The sequence below is a fragment of the Dromiciops gliroides genome, chromosome 4 (assembly GCF_019393635.1).
Source record: "Dromiciops gliroides isolate mDroGli1 chromosome 4, mDroGli1.pri, whole genome shotgun sequence".
In the NCBI taxonomy this organism is placed as follows: Eukaryota; Metazoa; Chordata; class Mammalia; order Microbiotheria; family Microbiotheriidae; genus Dromiciops; species Dromiciops gliroides.
In genome coordinates this window covers 159,219,632-159,238,325 of record NC_057864.1, presented here as the reverse complement: position 1 = coordinate 159,238,325, position 18,694 = coordinate 159,219,632, and the positions used below count along the sequence as shown (strand labels likewise).

At 41.3% G+C, this 18,694-nt stretch overlaps 2 protein-coding genes across 8 annotated transcripts in view; both read right to left on the bottom strand.

Moving 5' to 3' along the window:
* GON4L (gon-4 like) overlaps positions 1 to 18,694 on the bottom strand; it is a 298,840-nt gene that overhangs the window by 115,215 nt on the left and 164,931 nt on the right. The window lies entirely within an intron of this gene.
* YY1AP1 (YY1 associated protein 1) overlaps positions 1 to 18,694 on the bottom strand; it is a 36,950-nt gene that overhangs the window by 5,214 nt on the left and 13,042 nt on the right. For 3 of the 5 annotated variants that reach the window (XM_044002411.1, XM_044002408.1, XM_044002412.1), the window contains exons 2-7: positions 9,165 to 9,378; positions 8,631 to 8,717; positions 7,126 to 7,324; positions 4,533 to 4,677; positions 4,100 to 4,250; positions 3,706 to 3,822 (exon numbers count right to left, since the gene is read on the bottom strand). In XM_044002411.1, coding sequence (XP_043858346.1) covers positions 3,706 to 3,822; positions 4,100 to 4,250; positions 4,533 to 4,677; positions 7,126 to 7,324; positions 8,631 to 8,717; positions 9,165 to 9,251 — 786 coding nt within the window. In that variant the 5' untranslated portion in view covers positions 9,252 to 9,378. Of the gene's footprint in view, positions 1 to 3,705; positions 3,823 to 4,099; positions 4,251 to 4,532; positions 4,678 to 7,125; positions 7,325 to 8,630; positions 8,718 to 9,164; positions 9,379 to 18,694 lie in introns of those variants that run through there. The other 2 variants (XM_044002410.1, XM_044002413.1) reach the window with 2 other exon arrangements.

Here is an 18,694-nt window from a genome sequence, read left to right as displayed (position 1 = left end):
GGCCCAGGTGAGGGAAGGGCACAGGCTCATGGGAGCGGACACACAAAACTGGTTGATTAGCAAGTTGGTCTGGGGGTCACCTACGGACCAGGGAACAGACCAGGGGAGTGAAGAACCTTAAATCATACCACCTGAGACTTCTTAAGCTTGGGATACTGCAGCCTGGAAACAGTGCCCCACTTTAAGGAGCTAAAAGTCAAGTAAAAGAAAGGCAAGATGAGCAGACAGAGAAAGGTTAGGGCCATAGAGAGTTTCTTCAGTAACAAGGAAGAATGAGGTGCACCCTCAGAGGAAGATGTCAGCATCAGGGCCCCTGTATCTAAAGCATCCAAGAAAAACATGAATTGGTCTCAGGCCATAGAGGTGCTCAAAAAGGACTTTGTGAAGATAAAGTTAGGGAGGTAGAGGAAAAAATGGAAAGAGAAATGAGGTGATGCAGGAAAGACATGAGAAAAAAGTCAACAGCTTGAAAAGCCAAATGGAAAAGCTCTCTGATGAAAATCATTGCCTAAGAATTAGACTGAACAAATGGAAGCCAGTGACTTTATGAGAAACCAAGACACAATAAAACAAATCCAAATGAATAAAAAAATAGAAGACAATGTGAAATATCTTCTGGGGAAAACTGCTGACCTAGAAAATAGGTCCAGGAGAGATAATTTGAAAATTATTGGTCTACCTGAAAATCATGATCAAGGAATCAAGACATCATCTTCCAAGATATTCTCAGGGGAAACTGCCCTGAAATTCTAGAAGAAGCTAAAATAGAAATTGAAAGAATCCACCCATTACCTCCTGAAAGGGATCCCAAAAGGAAAACTCCTAGGAATATTATAGCCAAATTCCAGAGCTCTCAGGTCAAGGAGAAAATACTGCAAGCTGCCAAGAAGAAAGAATTCAAATACTGTGGAGCCCCAGTCAGGATAGCCCAAGATCTAGCAGCTTCTACATTAAAGGACCGGAGGGCATGGAATATGATATTCCAGAGGCCAAAGGAATTGGGATTACAACCAAGAATCACCCACCCAGCAAAACTCGGCATAATCTTTCAGTGTGTAATGATTGGAATGATGCCACCTACTGGAGACTTGCTGTGGGAAAGCTCCACCATGAGGAAAATGCCTCAGAGGGCAAGGCCATGTGGCTTTTCCTTGGCGTCAGGAAATGATGCTTGCTCATGGGTGCTGCCTTATCAAGGCTACCAGCCAATCAACTTGAGGATCCTCCTATTTTCTGGGAAGAGACAGGAAGGAGGAAAGAGAGCCTGCAGAGAGCTCTGGCTCTTTTGGGTTCCTGACTTGATGGTGGTGGTGGTGGCAAAGGACTTCACAGGAAATTTGAGGAAAGATAGGAATGCCAGGCTGTTGGAATTCTGTTCTCAATCTTTTTCTTTCTATTTTTCAATAAACCCTTAAAAACCTAAACTCGTTTTATCAGTGATTTTAGTCAGTTTCCCCCAAAACTGGGGGAACAGATTAGAATCCACATTTAGAATCTTAAATTACACAAGTGGAAGAAATGGGACTTCAATGAAAAAGAAGACTTTCAGATATTTGTGATGAAAAGACCTGAACTGAATGGCAAATTTGACTTTCAAATACAAGACCCTAGAGAACTATAAAAAATTGGAGTTGGGGGACATACCTGGGGTCATACAGTAGGTGACTGTCTTGTGTCTGAGGCTGGGTTTTGGCTGGGATCCCCCTGGGTCCAGGGGTGATGCTTTGTCCACTGTGTCACCTAGCTGCCCCATGATGACATCTTTAGGGTTAAATTGAGGGGTGAAGGGAATGCACTGGGGGAGGGGGAAGGGCAGAGGTGAAATCCTACATAAAAGAAACAGGAAAAGGCTTATGGAGTGGGGGAATAGAAGGGAGAGGAGCAGAGTAGTAAATGAATTTTATAACATTATTTTGGGGGGGGGGCAATGAGGATTAAGTGACTTGTCCAGGGTCACACAGCTAGTAAGTTTCAAGTGTGTGAGGACTGATTTGAACTCAGGTCCTCCTGAATCCAGGGCCTGTGCTTTATCCACTGCGCCACCTAGCTGCCCCCAAATGAATTTTACACTCATCAGAAAAGGCTCAAAGACCTTAAACTCATCAGAGTTGCCTCAAGGAGGGACTAACACACACACACACACACACACACAACTGGGTGGAGTAATCTATTTAATCTGGGTAATAAATGATCCTAACACTTATCAGAATTGGCTCAAAGACCTCAATCTCATTAGAATTGGCTCAAGAAGGGCAGCTAGGTGGCGCAGTGGATTGAGTACCTGCCCTGGAGTTAGGAGTACCTGAGTTCAAATCCGACCTCAGACACTTAACACTTACTAGCTGTGTGACCCTGGGCAAGTCACTTAACCCCAATTGCCTCACCAAAAAAAAAAAAAGAATTGGCTCAAGGAGGGAATAATGTACACACTCAATTGGGTGGAGTAATCTCTCTAACCCTGCAGGAAAATAGGAGGGGAAGGGGATAAAGAGAGAGGGGCAAAAGATGGAAGGGCAGATTGGGGGAGGGGACAGACAGAAGCAAATCCCTTTTGAAGAGTGATAGGGTGAAAGAAGATGGATAATAGAATAAATATCATGGGGAAGGGAAGAGGATGGAAGGGAAACAATTGACAATAGTAATCATGAAAAAGAGAAAAGGGAGAAAAATTGTACAAAAAATATTTACAGCAACTCTTTGTGGAGGCTAAGAATTGAGAATCAAGAGAATGTCCATCAATTGAGGAATGATGGAAGAAGCTGTGCTATATGATTGTGATGGAATGGTCCTGTGCAATAGGAAATGACAAACAGGATAATCCCAGAAAAACCTGAAAAAACTAATGAACATTGATGTATAGTGAAGTGAGCAGAGCTGGGAGGACATTGTGCATAGAGACAGCAGTATTGTTCAATGAGCAATTGTGAATGACTTAACTACTCTCAGCAGTGCAATGATCCAAGACAATCCCAAGGAACTAATGAGGAAGCTTACTATCCACCCCCATAGAAAGAACTGATAAAAAGAACACTTGTGGGTTGTACATATAGAACCTGGTTGCTGTCTTGTGGAGGGGGGAGGAAAAGGAGGGAGGGAGAAATATTTGGAACTCTAAATCTTATGAAAATGAATGTTGAAAACTACCCTTACATATAACTGGAAAAAATAAAATAAATGTTTGTTGCTAAAAGGAAAAATAAAGGTCTACTCAGTCAACTCCCTAAATAATTATTCTGACTATATTCTAGACACTTTCTCCTTCCCCAAGTCCTGAAAACCTTCCTATGGAAAACTAGAATTTTATTGTATCATCAAAATCAGGAAAACAAGTTCTGAAGGGACCATGAAAGCAAAAAGGGAATGTGTTATATTGTTTAAACAATATTCCTATTTAACAAAGTACAAATAATGGAGTTTACTGTTTCACATATGATCATTTTTATTCTTGTTTGAATATTTGAAGGTGTTTTTATTCATGGTTACTAAGCTTAAGAGATTTTTTTTTTCAAAGTACCTGGTTTTATATCCAGTTATGCTAGAAACAAAATGAAATTGTGTCATCTCAGGGCAGATGAGAATATTTCTTAAGCTTTCTTACAGCCCAATTTGAGTTGAACTAGACCTTTTAAGTCTTTTGCAGTGAGTTTTCCATGATAACTCTGGTTCCCTGTCAGTTTTTCTAGAAGGAACAATTAAGGACTTTACCTTTAACCAGAATGGGAGATGGCGCTCCTCCCTCTCCACAGGTGGCTTCCACTGATCAGGCCGAAGCTCCTCACAGCACTTAAACAATATGGGCAGCTGCTTTGTCTTCTTATAATACTGAGGATAAACACGAATGAAAATCCTCATGGCATTAGCCAAATTGGGAATGGGGGGGAGGGGGGGAACACATGGGAAATCAAGGTCTTTTTTTTCCTGTGGATACAAGTAGACGTCAGATTCACACATCGACAAGTTGGGAGTTCAAAACAAGAGAGTTTGACTTACAACTTAGGGTCCCCGGTTCACCCTTCTATCAAACAAAGTTATCACCCTTTTCCACAAAAGGCACAGACATGGGGATAGAGATGTAAAGGATAAAGAAGGGGCAGCTCACCTTAATGATATTGTCAGGAGCCCGGCTGATGTTGAGGTTCTTGATTCTCACTGTCAGCTGGTGAGCAGACTTGGCAGTCAGGAGGTATTTACTAATTAGAGGCTTTGGAAACTCAGTCCCTTCAAAATGTTTCAGCCCTAAAGCTAATAAACTGCAAAAGAAGCAGAGACTCAGAAACAGGCCTTTCCCCTCCTTCCAAACACTGCTCCCAACTCCTTAGACTCATCTCCCCTCTTCCCCCCAGCCCAGTTCTGTGATCTCTCCCTCTGTCCCCAGCCATTAATGGCTGATGGTGACAGCTCTGGCCAGCCAGGTCCTCTGCACTGGTGTCTGTCATCTTGTTTCTGTTCCATCTGCCCCCACTAAATTGGCTGTTCCCCAAGGGAAGAGCTTGTGGCTCCTTTTTTCCTTCTTCCTATGAGTGAATACTTACTTGTCTTCTGCTTTGGTGAAGAATATCTTATCCCTGGGATGCTTCACCTTCAGGGAACGTATTGGTAGTAGTTCTGGATACATGAAGACCTTGCTTGTGGCCAGGATCCAGGCTACTTGCTTCGGCAGACAAGGAAATTCACTGGCTGTAAAAAGAATCTACAATTCACAGAACTCTGGAACTAGAAGGGTTCAAATTATATCTTTTTGAATTCTTCAGCTTTCTTTAAATCATACACAATATTCTTTAGAACCCCTAGGTGGAGAATACTATTATAACGAGTAGGACAGACCCTCCCTTGTACCTCCCCCAAGGTGGAGATTATTATAATAAGACTGATAAATCAATTTATCTATACTATAAATATAGCTGTCTTTCCTTTCACTATTCAAGAGATACCTTTCCACTTTTCTGGTTTTCTCCCTGTGATCACTCACAGTATTGCAATAAAACTTGGGAAACTGAGTCACTGAGTCATAATTCTTTTGGGACGGCTCATAATCAATTTGACCCCAAATTCCAACCCACATCAATACCAGAAAAATCTGGAAAGACTCATATGAACTGATGTATAATGAACTGAGCAGAATTGGGAGGACATTGTGCAGAGTGACAGCAGGATTGTTCGATGAGCAAGTATGAATGACTTAACTACAGTCAGCAATACAATGATCTAAGACAATCCCAAGGGACTATTCAGTAGGCATACTATCCACCCCCATAGAAAGAACTGATAAAAAGAGCACTTTGTACATATATAACCTCTATCAGATTGGTTGATGTCTTGTGGAGGGGGGAGGAAAGGGAGGGAAGGAGAAAAATTTGGAACTCTAAATCTTATGAAAATGAATGTTGAAAACTACCTTTACATGTAACAGGAAAAAATAAAATAAATGTTTGTTGGGGAAAAAAATCAATTGGTCCCATTTTCCAAATAATTATTCATCACATCTTTGAAGGACAAGTTACACACCTGCCTCGCCCCATCCCTCATACATAAACGTACTCTATTTTGCTCTATTCCCCATGAGCCTTCTACAAAATAAAAGGTCTCCATTTTAAAAATCTTTCTTTTTCATAGTTCCTCTGTTCCACTGTTCTCTGTCATACCAAGCTCTCTGTTTCCCTAATAAGCTGTAACTAGAAAATCCTGAGAGGACCCGAACTGAAGTTCCTCAATGCCTGTTCACTTTTATTTCATCTTCTATAAAATGCTTCAAAGTCCCCAGAAGAAAAGTCATTTTGACTCTAGACATACAGGATGCTACCTCTGAGTGGGCCTCAGTGAAATCTCAAGGTAGGACTTCTACAGAGAGTATCTTGGTGAGTGTATGTTCTTCACACATTTTTTTTTAATGAAAAGAGCCATGGACTTTGACTCAAACCAAACTATAAAACAAAGGTACACACCAAATATTGATCCTGGTCCAAATTTAATACATATATTTATTCTTAGTGAACAGTAAACCAAATCAAAACTCTATCCCCTAACCCCACCCAAAAAGGTATGAAATAACCCAATGTGAAGTAGAACTGAACCTGTTTATGTTTTGCACAACTTTGATGAAGTGGCAGAGTTCAAAGAGTCACAAGATCTGGTAGGTCCAAGACCTCAATGAAAAGCCAGAGACAAGTTAATTAACCTATCTTGACTTCAAATAGCTCTCTGAGAATATGCTCTAGATAGGCTATAATCTTCACAAATGCAAAAAGGGCCCACAACAGTGAAATCACAGGTTCTTGATGTAGTAACCTAGCACTATGAAAACAGTCATGCAGAATGTCTTAGAGCTAAATCTAACCAAAATTCACATTTAATTTCATCTGAGTCACTGGAAAGAATCCTGTACTAGGGCTTAGGAAACTTGGGCTCTAGCCCTAGTTCCATCATTACTAACCACATAGACCAAACAAAATCACTTAGTCCCTGCATCCCAGTTTATCTATTTGCAAAATGGAAATCCACTTGCCTTGCAAAGATGTGTGAATAAGATGGGTGCTTTGAAATATAAATTCATTATATTAGGATTCTTATTAGACATGCAGAGTGGGGGACAGCTAGGTGGTACAGTGGATAAAGCACCAGCCCTGGATTCAGGAGGATCTGAATTCAAATCTGGCTTCAGACACTTGCCACTTGCCACTTACTAGCTGTGTGACTCTGGGAAAGTCACTTAACCCTCATTGCCCCACAAAAAAAGAAAAGAAAAGAAAGAAAGAAGACATGCACTCGGGTGCACTCAGTGTAGAATATGCATTATAGAAAACTGAAAAATTCCCAGAAATTCACATACAACCACTTATTGGGCCTATATTCTCCTTGTCCCAGCTCTTATATTTAATCTCACTCCTGTCTCTATCTCCACTTTGAGCACTAACTTTTTTCCTTATATACTTCCTCCTTTGTCACCCACCCATGTTCTTTCTGTTCCTGGCTTAAACCATCCCAACTATGTAAAAGATGTGGAAGAGTCCCAAAGGAATAAGACAAAAAAGGATGGAACATAAAGCACTGTCCTGTGTCTTGCCAGCCCTGGTCACATTTGACAATTTTCCCCAACAGACCAGCATCACAACACATTCAGAACCCTACTTGCATATTCAGGGCTTTGTCCTTCACCACTCTTCTGAACATTTTTTTGAGGGCTCAAGTCAATGATAACATGCGAGTGAAAGTCTTCAATGAGTTGTATAGCACCCTTCAGGTTACACGGCTGGAATGTGGTCTGAAACTTGGGATTGAACTGCTGGTGAAGGACAACAGAGCTCTGAGCAAAGGTCCCCAGCTCCTTCTGGGAAAACATAGAACACAATGGTTAAGCTGTGTCACACACATACATAAAGAATACCATGCAGCCCACAAACCCTGGCCAAGAAATTCTTCCTACTTACTGGGAAGCGCTATAAGATGGAGAAAAATCATACTTCAGTGGCGAAAGTGTTTCCTAATCAGCCTCAATTCATTCTGATTCCTCCTTTAGTCAAAATTCTCGAAGCATATACACTTCCTGTTCCTACTATATTCACTTATTTTTATTTGTACATATGTTACACTGAAAATGTCTTGTCTTTTTTATGTCTTCCAAATTAGACCATAAGCTATTTGAGAACTAGGACTACAAAATGCAGTACTGATTAGAACACTGAACTTGCATTCAGGAAGACGTGGGTTCAAGTTCTGCCTCAGACATTCATTTACTAAGACTATGACTGTGGAAAAGGCACTCTACCTGAGCCAGCTTTTCCTCATCTGTAAAATAAGGAAAACAAGAGCACCTACCTTTTTTTTTTTTTTTTCAGTGAAGCAACTGGGGTTAAGTGACTTGCCCAGGTTCACACAGCTAGTACGTGTTAAGTGTCTGAGGCCAGATTTGAACTCAGGTACTCCTGACTCCAGGGTCAGTGCTCTATCTACTGCACCAGCTAGCTGCCCCAGCACCTACCTTTTGAAGGTTGTTGTAAGGCTCAAATGAGAGCGTATGCAAAACACTTTGAAAACAGGCACTCAAATATTGTCATGGAAAAGATTAAACGGCTAACAAATTTTATCATTTGAATGCCTGTATCTCAGAAATAATACATCAAACCCTGTTACCAATCTCAAGGACAATTTTATAATGGAAGAAATTTGAGGATTTAAAGTTCTGCCCCTTCCTTTAATTCACTCTCTAAATCATGTTATTTTTTATATTGTGCAAAATCAGGCTGGTATATAAATCACTAGTGGTAGCTGTAGCTTTGAAAACACTGCATGTGCTAAGATATGAAAAAAAAAACCAACCAGCATACCTACACAAAATTAAGCAGAACTAATGGACATCAATGAGGTGGTGGAAACAATATATTCTCTGTCCTTTTATAGGAACCTGATGTCATGGGAAGGAACAAGGCAGTAAGCAGATGCCTATGAACTTTTAGGCAATATGGGAAGAAATAGGAAGAAAAGGTAAAAACAGCTAAGATAAAGATCAAGGAGAATTGGTTAATGCAAATGAAGGGATCGATGTAAATCATGTAGGATAAGTGATTTTAGAAAACTATTTGCCAAGCTGATTTCGAACTTTTAACTTCCAGACTCATGTATAAACAGGGCCTTACAAGAAACATCTTGGTGGTACTGGCCTCCGAACTGAGGCTGGGGTTGGTGCTGGCCAGAAGGTGAATCTGAGTCAGGAGCTGAACATGCTGGGGAGGGAGAAAAAAAGACAAAACACATCAGAGACATGGAAGGTGTTATTGTTTCAGGAACCTAGGCAGATTTTACCAAGGTGTTTGCAACTTTAATCCAAATATTGTGCTTCCTGTGGTGAATACTGACCAGTTTTAATATGCTTCCTTGACTTGAATTGTTCAGATATAAAAGCAAAAGAAACAGACATGAGGAATTTAGATTGGAGATAAAGAAAAACTTCCCCTGCTCTGAGTGCTGTTAAGTTCTAGAGTGTTCTAGATGGGTGTCTGTTCTCTTGTACTATAGGTGTGTTTGAAGATGATAGGTATGTGTGGCATATTCATTTATGACCGATCTTGGGAGATCCCTTCCCAAAGATGCTATGAGTTAGTTTGAACTGATAATAAGAAGTCTCCTACTGGCCTCAGGCCCCACAAGGACCTGAAAAGTCAAAGTCTCACCTGCTGCATTTGTTGTTGGAGTCTGTTCCTTTGAGCTGCATCCAAAACCATTGTGGGCACGGTATTATCGCTCCGGGGCTTGGACATCTCTGCTTTGGCCTTCTGTGCTTCCTGCTTCTGTTTAGGTAAAGACTTCTTGATCACTAAGTGTGCCACCAATTCATTTATGATATGATTTTACTCATTATGCAAGTTCGTAAGTACTTCTTCAAACCTGTCTCCAACAGAAAGTGAGTAATTTTAGACATTTCCCTTGATCCATAACAATTTATTCTCTCAAAAGTCACCTTTTTCTCCCTCTTACCTCTCCTTTTTTCTCCTCTCTCCCCACTGAGAAAGCAAGAAAAACAAAACCCCTGTTATCAACATGTATGATTAAAAAAAAAAAATTCTTGGGGCAGCTAGGTGGCACAGTGGATAGAGCACCGGCCCTGGATTCAGGAGGACCTGAGTTCAAATCCGGCCCCAGACACTTAACAATTACTAGCTGTGTGACCCTGGGCAAGTCACTTAACCACAATTGCCTCACCAAAAAACAAACAAACAAAAAAACAACCCAAATTCCTATATTGGTAGAACCCAGAATAAATAAGTGTGTGTGTGTGTGTGTGTGTGTGTGTGTCTCTCACAGGTTTTACCTCGCATCCTGGAACAATAAATGACTTTAGTCAATATTGGAGAGGTTGTAGAATAATGAGCACTAATACATCAATGGAGCTATGAAACAGTACAACCCATTTTGAAAAGCAATTTGGAATTCAGCAAATTAAAATAATTAAATTGTCCACATCCTTTGAACCAAAGATTCCATTACTAGGCTTATACCACAAGAATTCCATCCATAAGAAGAAAGTCCTCATATACACCAATTTATTATTTATATAGCATTTCATTCTACTGAAATCTTTTGTTTTTACATCTCCCTCATTTCCCAATATATCCCTCTCCCCTTTCTCTCCAGACAGGCACACTTCTTTTTTTTTTTTTTTTAGTGAGGCAATTGGGGTTAAGTGACTTGCCCAGGGTCACACAGCTAGTAAGTGTTAAGTGTCTGAGGCCGGATTTGAACTCAGGTACTCCTGACTCCAGGGCCGGTGCTCTATCCACTGCGCCACCCAGCTGCCCCAGGCACACTTATTTTTATTTTTTTAATTATTTTTTGCTGGGCAATTGGGGTTAAGTGACTTGCCCAGGGTCACACAGCTGGTAAGTGTCAATTGTCTGAGGTCACATTTGAACTCAGGTACTCCTGAATCCAGGGCCGGTGCTTGATCCACTGCGCCCCCTAGCCGCCCCAGGCACACTTATAACAAAGGAGAAAAAAAGCAATTCAAGAAAACTAAGCAATCAGTTTCAACAACATATGCTGAGGTTCTACCTCTAGAGTTCCTCACCTCTATAAAGAAAGGAGAATATACTTCCATTTTCAGCCATGCTGTTTCCATGTAGCCTTTTTGCTCAATCTTAATACCATATAGTTCTTCTGTATCCCACTTCATTCTCCCCTTTGGAAGCCAATTATTTACCATCAGAGATTAAGGGGTTTTTCCTGGCCAAAATACAGCACTAAACAATTGCTTCTGCCATACTTGTCAAAGATTCTTATTAGGACAATAAATCATCTAGATCATCTGAATAAACTCCTGGTGCTCTGCCCTGGTCATTCAAGGGGGAAAATGACTAGGTAGGCTTTTCCCCCAATGGACAAACTAGATATTTAATTTTACGAGCACAGTAGCTATGGGATGTATGTGATAAACCTTGTGTCATAAAGCTGTTTAGTTTATTCAATTACAATTCACTGCTTATTTATCATGCACATTATATATTATATATACTAACATTATTTTTAAAACATTATGAATGTGGCAATATCAATCTAGAATTCTAGTGTATCTACCCAATTACATTTTACCACTCAATTATCACAAACATCAAGTATTATAAATGTAAGGGGGGGAAAGGAGAGTTGACTCCTAACAAACTAATTTTTCCAGTTCAGGATATTAAATTACATATAAATATAGTTGTAATCACAAAAAATAAATGGACAGACAACAGAGATGGACTTATATTATAGCAGGGTCCTAACACTCTGCTGCTCCCCTACAGACTGTAAAGTTCTCCCTGACAGAATTAGAGAGATATTTCATGATAGGTAGAGTATTGGTCACACCCTGATTGCTAGGAAAGCTAGCTTGCTAAACTCTGCAGTTAATCCAGTGTAAGGAATTAATTGTGATTTGGGGTTTCCATGATCACATCTTTGCTTCATTATGGTCAGACTGAAAAGATGTAATCTTCTTTTTTTTTTTGGTGAGGCAATGAGGGTTAAGTGACTTGCCCAGGGTCACATAGCTAGTAAGTCTCAAGTGTCTGAGGCCGGATTTGAACTCAGGTCCTCCTGAGTCCAGGGCTGGTGCTTTATCCACTTCACCACCTAGCTGCCCCCAAAAAGATGTAATCTTAAAAGCCATGCCGAGTTAGCATCTGGAAGCTGGCTGGCTTGCAGCTGTAGAGCCGCCTGTTAGTTCTGTCAATCAAAGCTACCAGCCAATTAGCTTGGGGGGGGGGGTCTGTTTCTGGTTTCACAGTAGGCTTTGGGGGAAAAGCCCAGGGAGGAGAGCGCTCATTTTTTTTGGTCGCCCGGGAGTGAGGGAGAGAGTAGCTGGGGTGTTTTGAGTTTCTGGCCAAGCCAAGACACAGGGCACATTCTCCTTAGAGCTGCGGATTCCAGGTGAGGTGGTGCTGAGTTTCTGTTGTTGAAGTTAGGCTAGCTCTTTGGACTAGCTGGGCTGGAGGCAGGTTTGGAGTGCCTGGGGTCTTTTTACCCTAGAGATTCAGATTCTATCTGGGAAGTGGGACATATTTTTCCCTTTCTCTATCCCCTTTCTCATTGTCCCTAGCTCTATTAACTTCACCTGTGTAGTAGATTTGTTCCCATTAATAAAACCTGATTTGTTTGTGGAAAAGAGGCTGTTAATCTCCTTTCTTACCCCAATATTACAGAAAGCCCCCCAATTAACCCTTCCCATTTAAATTTGGCCCTTATACCAGGAAGGAACTCACCATGAAAGAATACCATCCTTCAGAGGGAAGGAGGAATGGGGGGAAAGGGATTTTCTCTCTCTTCCTCTATACCATCAGCCATAGGGGTTTGCAGCTATAAATTAGGCCATCTTCTGCCCCAATTCTTGTTGTTCAGTCATTTCAGTTGTTTACTTAGCTCTTAGTCATTGAATGGGCATTGCCTCAGACAAACTGAAGCTTAGGAAAACCTTACTTTAGAAAGGCCAAAGTCATCTCAGGCCAGTCATCATGACTTTCATCTTGCCACTGGACTTCAATGACTCTAGAGGAGAGAGTGAGGCTGATCAGACATTGAGCAGCTCTGCCTCACTGGAATCCAATTCATGAGCAAGTCAAGACATCACGCTCCTGATGTCCTTGGTCCTCTTCAAGAATGAAAGTCAAACAACAACAATAACTGTCTCAGGAGGATAGACTGCTTCCTGTAGGGAGACACTTCAAGTAGACAGATGTCTGACAGCAAAGAACAGAGCCAACAAAGGAGAACCACTTCTGGCAGTAAAGAGTCATGCTTCAGAAAAGGGCAAACTTTGGGAGCTCATCTAAGCAACCTGCCTACGTGGAACCAGCATGAGCATTTGACGAGAAGACAAAAGATAACAAAGACCAACAGAACCAATGGCATCAGCTGCTTTTGGCCATGTGTTCCCCTTCTACTCATTACTGCCTCATTACTACCACTGTACTCTACATTTGTGCCCATTCTTCCCATGGACCCTGTATTTATAAGAGAACGAGCCCGTGGCACATAGAATGCTTTCTAGACACTCTTCAAACTATACTACCTTAGTAAATGCTTCAAGCTAATTGTGTCTACTGACTGACTGGTGAGTGGAAACTCACCATCTGGGGCTCATAAACTATAGTGTAAGTAATAGACTCATTGGGCATCCCTAAAGATAGCAGCCACATCTTTACATGTAATGGGAAAAAAAATAAAATATTTTATTTAAAAAAAAAAGATAGCAGCCACTATTCAAAGGAGCCCAAATCAAGAATATTATACAGAGTTAAAATCAGATGTTACGGGGCAGCTAGGTGGCGCAGTGGATAGAGCACCGGCCCTGGAGTCAGGAGTACCTGAGTTCAAATCTGGCCTCAGACACTTAACACTTACTAGCTGTGTGACCCTGGGCAAGTCACTTAACCCCAATTGCCTCACTAAAAAAAAAAAAAATCAGATGTTACACTATGAGTGTAGTAGCCCTGGAGGTGTGGCATAGTGGAGAGCATGCTGGATTTGGAATCAGAAAGCCTAGGTTCATATCTAAGCTTTATGCCCTTTGTCATTCAACTATAAAACAAAGACATTGAACTAGATGGCCTCCAAGCTAGATGGCCTTCCAGTTCTAAACCTATAATATTTTACATAGAAGTCACCATGTAAACTCAGAATTCTGATAGTACATTACAGTGGGTACAGATATTTTTCATATTTTCCCTTTTCATTTCCATCATTTATAGGCACAGGCACTTACAAAACTTTGTTAGCCCTCTTCCTTCTTTGTCTCTGTCTTCTAAAATAGTATAAACATTATAATATGCACATCACAATACCACCACTAACACCTTTACTAAATACAAGGCACATCCATGACCCATGTATAGTATACTTCCTTCACAGGGCACAGAGAAGCTTGCCCACCCTGCTTATCCATGGCCTCACATAGTTCCAATGCCAGATTGCCATGTGAACAGCATCCTACAACCCCTCCTTAGAAATCACCAGATTTGTCACATGTCACTGCACCTGAAGAAAGAGTACAGTTCATCAGGAAGATCCAGGTGCACTTCCTAATACAATATGTACCATGTTGGAGTGAACCTCAGCTGTCTGTTTAGTTCTTAGCACTGATAAGTCACTGTACTAAATTCCAGTTAAATTCTTTTTTTTTTTTTTTTTGTGGGGCAATGGGGGTTAAGTGACTTGCCCGGGGTCACACAGCTAGTATCAAGTGTCTGAGGCCGGATTTGAACTCAGGTACTCCTGAATCCAGGGCCGGTGCTTTATCCACTGTGCTATCTAGCCGCCCCCCCTTAAATTCTTCTTTAAAAAGCTATCTATTCCCATATGAAAAAATGCTCTAAATCTTTAATGATTAGAGAGATGCAAATTAAAACAACTCTGAGGTACCACCTGACACCTATCAGATTGGCTAAAATGACAAAAAAGGAAGATAATAAATGTTGGAGAGGCTGTGGGAAAATTGGAACACTAATGCATTGTTGGTGGAGCTGTGAGCTGATCCAACCATTCTGGAGAGCAATTTGGAATTATGCCCAAAGGGCAATAAAGCTGTGCATACCCTTTGACCCAGCAATCCCACTTTTAGGTCTTTTGCCCAAAGAAATCATGGAAGGGGGAAAGGGACCCACATGTACAAAAATATTTATAGCTGCTCTTTACGTGGTAGCAAGGAATTGGAAGTTGAGGGGGTGCCCATCAATTGGGGAATGGCTGGACAAGTTGTGGTATATGAATACAATGGAATACTATTGTGCTGTAAGAAATGATGAGCAGGAAGAGTTCAGAGAAACCTGGAGGGTCTTACGTGAGCTGATGATGAGTGAGATGAGCAGAACCAGAAGAACATTGTACACAGTATCATCAACATTGAGTGTTGACCTACTGTGATGGACTATATTCTTCTCACCAATGCAATGGTACAGAAGAGTTCCAGGGAACTCATGATAGAAGAGGATCTCCAAATCCAAGAAAAAAAAAGAAAGAACTGTGGAGTATAGATGCTGATTGAACCATATTATTTCTTTTGTTTTGGGTGCTGTTGGTTTTTTTTTTTCTTTCTATTTTGAGGTTTTGCATCACTGCTCTGATTCTTTCTCTTGTAACAGGATTAATGCAGAAATAGGATTAATGTTATTATGTGTATATATATGTGTGTGTGTATATATATATATCTATATGTATATGTATAGAGATATATAGATATAACCTATATCAGATTACCTGCTGTCTAGGGGAGGGGGGGAGGGAGGGGCGGGAGGGAGAAAAATCTGAAATTGTAAAGCATGTATAAACAAAAGTTGAGAACTATCTTTACATGTAATGGAAAAAATAAAATACCTCATACATAAAAAAAAAAAAACACAAACAAACCTGTGTGCCATGATTCATGGCCCAGAGACTATCCCTCTCAATAGTAATTCAGAATCCTATACCCTATCTAGTATCTACTTCCAACCTACTTTACATTGCCACAGAGTGAGGAAAAATAAGCCCTGTAGCCTGCAGGCCACTTCCCACTGACTCATGGTCCACAGATGCATAGTGGGAGAGGCAGCTGGTCAGCAAGGATTTACTAAGCAGTAGTTACTATGCACCTGACACTAAGTGATGGGGATACAAAGGCAGTATGTGGAAAATCAATTTTATTCCATGCTCCCAGATGCACTCTTGCTCTTCCTTCCCAGTTAATGATACCTTGATCCACAGCTGTAGACCATGGCCAACTATAAGGCATTTTGTTAATCCTTTAATGGTTGTTTCTGCCATTACTATGTGACTACAGGTCAATGGCAGCCCAAGCAAATCCCTCCCCTTCTCTGACAGAAGTAGCCTTATATCAGCAATCTGCCACTAATGGAGGATTTTGCCATGTATGAGAATTCAAGGCATGTCATCTATACCAAAGCTTCATAAACTGTGCATCTCAACCCCATATGGGGTTGTGTAACTGAATGTGGGAGTCGTGAAAAATTTGGCAACAATAAAAGGTTAAGAAGCTTTGTTATACACCCAGGCCACATAAAAATTTCTCAGGCAAAAAGGTGTCAAGAGTGGAAAATGTTTAAGAAGCCCTAATCTATACTGGCCAGTGAGGCAGCAGGCCAGACTTGGTTAACAGAACCTTCTGTTCATCAGGCTATGCATGTCCTCCATCTCTTTTTCCATGTCCTCATGGAAAACTCTTTTTCCATGTCGACTCTCCTCATGGGCCCATCAGGCAAAGCCAGTCTGGTCAGCTGCCTATAATATTTACTTCTGATCTTTGTAGTATATGACCCTGTGGCACTTCGTTGATGATGCAGTTTCTGGTGGATAAAAACATGGAACTGGTAAATGGTTAAATGGCAATCCCTCCCATTATGCAAGATCCTCCTAAAATGGCCTACCCTATGCCACTTTATTTCTGACCTTCCATGCCTATGGTGATACCCCTGAATGTTCTAATATGATGATCATCTAATATGATGATCCATGAATCATTGTAAATGAGTACTACCTCTCACATCTTGTCCACATCTTAGAGCAAGATGAAGTTTTCCAAACTCAATCCACAGGATGATTTAGCTTCATATTTTATCACCATTGGGGTTTGATAGGGGTGGTGTGAGTTGCTCAGTATATCTAGTCCCATCTTCAGAAGGAATACTTGGTGATGACTGGGATCTCCCATAATCAGCGTCATTTCTGACTCAGCATACAAGAATCCCTTAGAGCAGCAGTATGAAACTCAAGTAAAAATAGATTTCTGAGGACCATATATTGGCTTAGAAAACCATAAGTAAACATTACCTATGTCGTATCATATTTTCATTTACTTTGTTAAACATTTCCCAATTACAGGGTTTTTTTTGGTGAGGCAATTGGGGTTAAGTGACTTGCCCAGGGTCACACAGCCAGTAAGTGTTAAGTGTCTGAGGCCAGATTTGAACTCAGGTCTTCCTGAATCCAGGGCCAGTGCTCTATCCACTGCACCATCTAGCTGCCCGTCCCAATTACATTTTAATCTGATTCAGATGGGTCTGGGGTCCCACACTCTGATACCTCTGCCTTAAAACACCTGCTCTCTTGCTCAATACACAAATATTCATGTCAGGATGTGATTTCCCTCCAGCACTGCAAACTACAGTCTAACCATGCCTCTCTATCCTGCTTAACTTTTGTTTTTTTTCAAGGCAATGAGGGTTAAGTGATTTGTCCAGGGTCACACAGCTAGTAAGTATCAAGTGTCTGAGGACAGATTTGAACTCAAGGCCTCCTGAATCCAGGGCCAGTGGTATATGCAAGGTAATCCCATTATGCCTTGTTCTTATTACATAACTAGTCCATCCTATTTTTTTGATGAGTTGCATTGATTACATCCTTTCTATCACTTCATAAGAGCATGTTTGTAAGCCACTGAGGCAGCCTTCTGAACACACTACATGCTTGTTTCTCCGCTACTCTCTGAATAATTTGTTTTTTGGTTTTTTTAGTGAGGCAATTGGGGTTAAGTGACTTGCCCAAGGTCACACAGCTAGTAAGTGTTAAGTGTCTGAGGCTGGATTTGAACTCAGGTACTCCTGACTCCAGGGCCGGTGCTCTATCCGCTATGCCACCTAGCTGCCCCTCTCTGAATAATTTGAATTCCTTAGAGACCATAGTGTTCTGTGAGTCATGGTCACAGAACATCAGATAAATGTGGCATTAAAATTATACACCACTATGAATGGATGAATGAATAAATGAATGAATGAACGAATGAATGAAAAAGTATTTTATTGAGCAATAACTATGTGCAAAAGCACTTTGCTAGGAGTTAAGAATACAAATGGAAAAGCAGAACAGAAGCTGCTCACATTCTGGCAAGAGGAAGACAACACATTATGAGGTTTCAGCTGCAGGTCAGCCATGTGGTTCTAAAACTGCAGCAGCAAAGCAAATGGTAACACATCTTCTTGACTCTCAATTTCCACTGATAAAATCATATCAGTTCCTGGTATTGAGCTACTTCACGGTGCTAAGGCTTGTGCTTGTTCAGGCCTCCAGATCTATAGTAACTGGCCTCCAACACCTGCAAAGGTTGCATCTCCACAAGGGCTGCTTCCCTGGACTCTGACTTTGAGAGCCAGGCTGGAAACAAGGCTGGTAGCCTGCGAAGGGCTCTTAGACTTACCAGCCCATTAATGGAAGCTGGGCGACAATGTAGGTGTTAGCAGGGGTGGCAGACACAGGTTGCTCCCCTCAGTGGTGTCTGAAAGGGCTGAACTGGAAGCAGAACTGGCAGCGGGGAGACTTTTCAGGGCCCCGGGGTCTGGGAAGAGAATGTGATTTGACTTGCCTGGCACATGCTGCCTCCTATCTCTCAGATGCCTTGCTGCTTCAGTGAGGCTAGTTTGCCTGCCCCATTAGTGACAGCTGGTACTGGTGATAGTGGGGAAGGTATGATCCCTTGCTCCAGATAAGCTGCTCTCCTCAATGATGGCTACCAGGACTGGGCTGGAAACAAGGCTGGTGGTCTGGGGGGGAGGGAACAATAACAAGAAACACTTCATTTCTCACTTGTGCATTTGAAAAAGCTGATCAATTTGGGGGCATCAAACAGTAGAACTAAATGTTTACTCCTCTCTTTTTAATTTGGGAGGGAATCCCTTTGAAGTTGGGATGTTTATTAGTATCAATCAAAATATTCAGCACAACAGAAACACCTAGTATA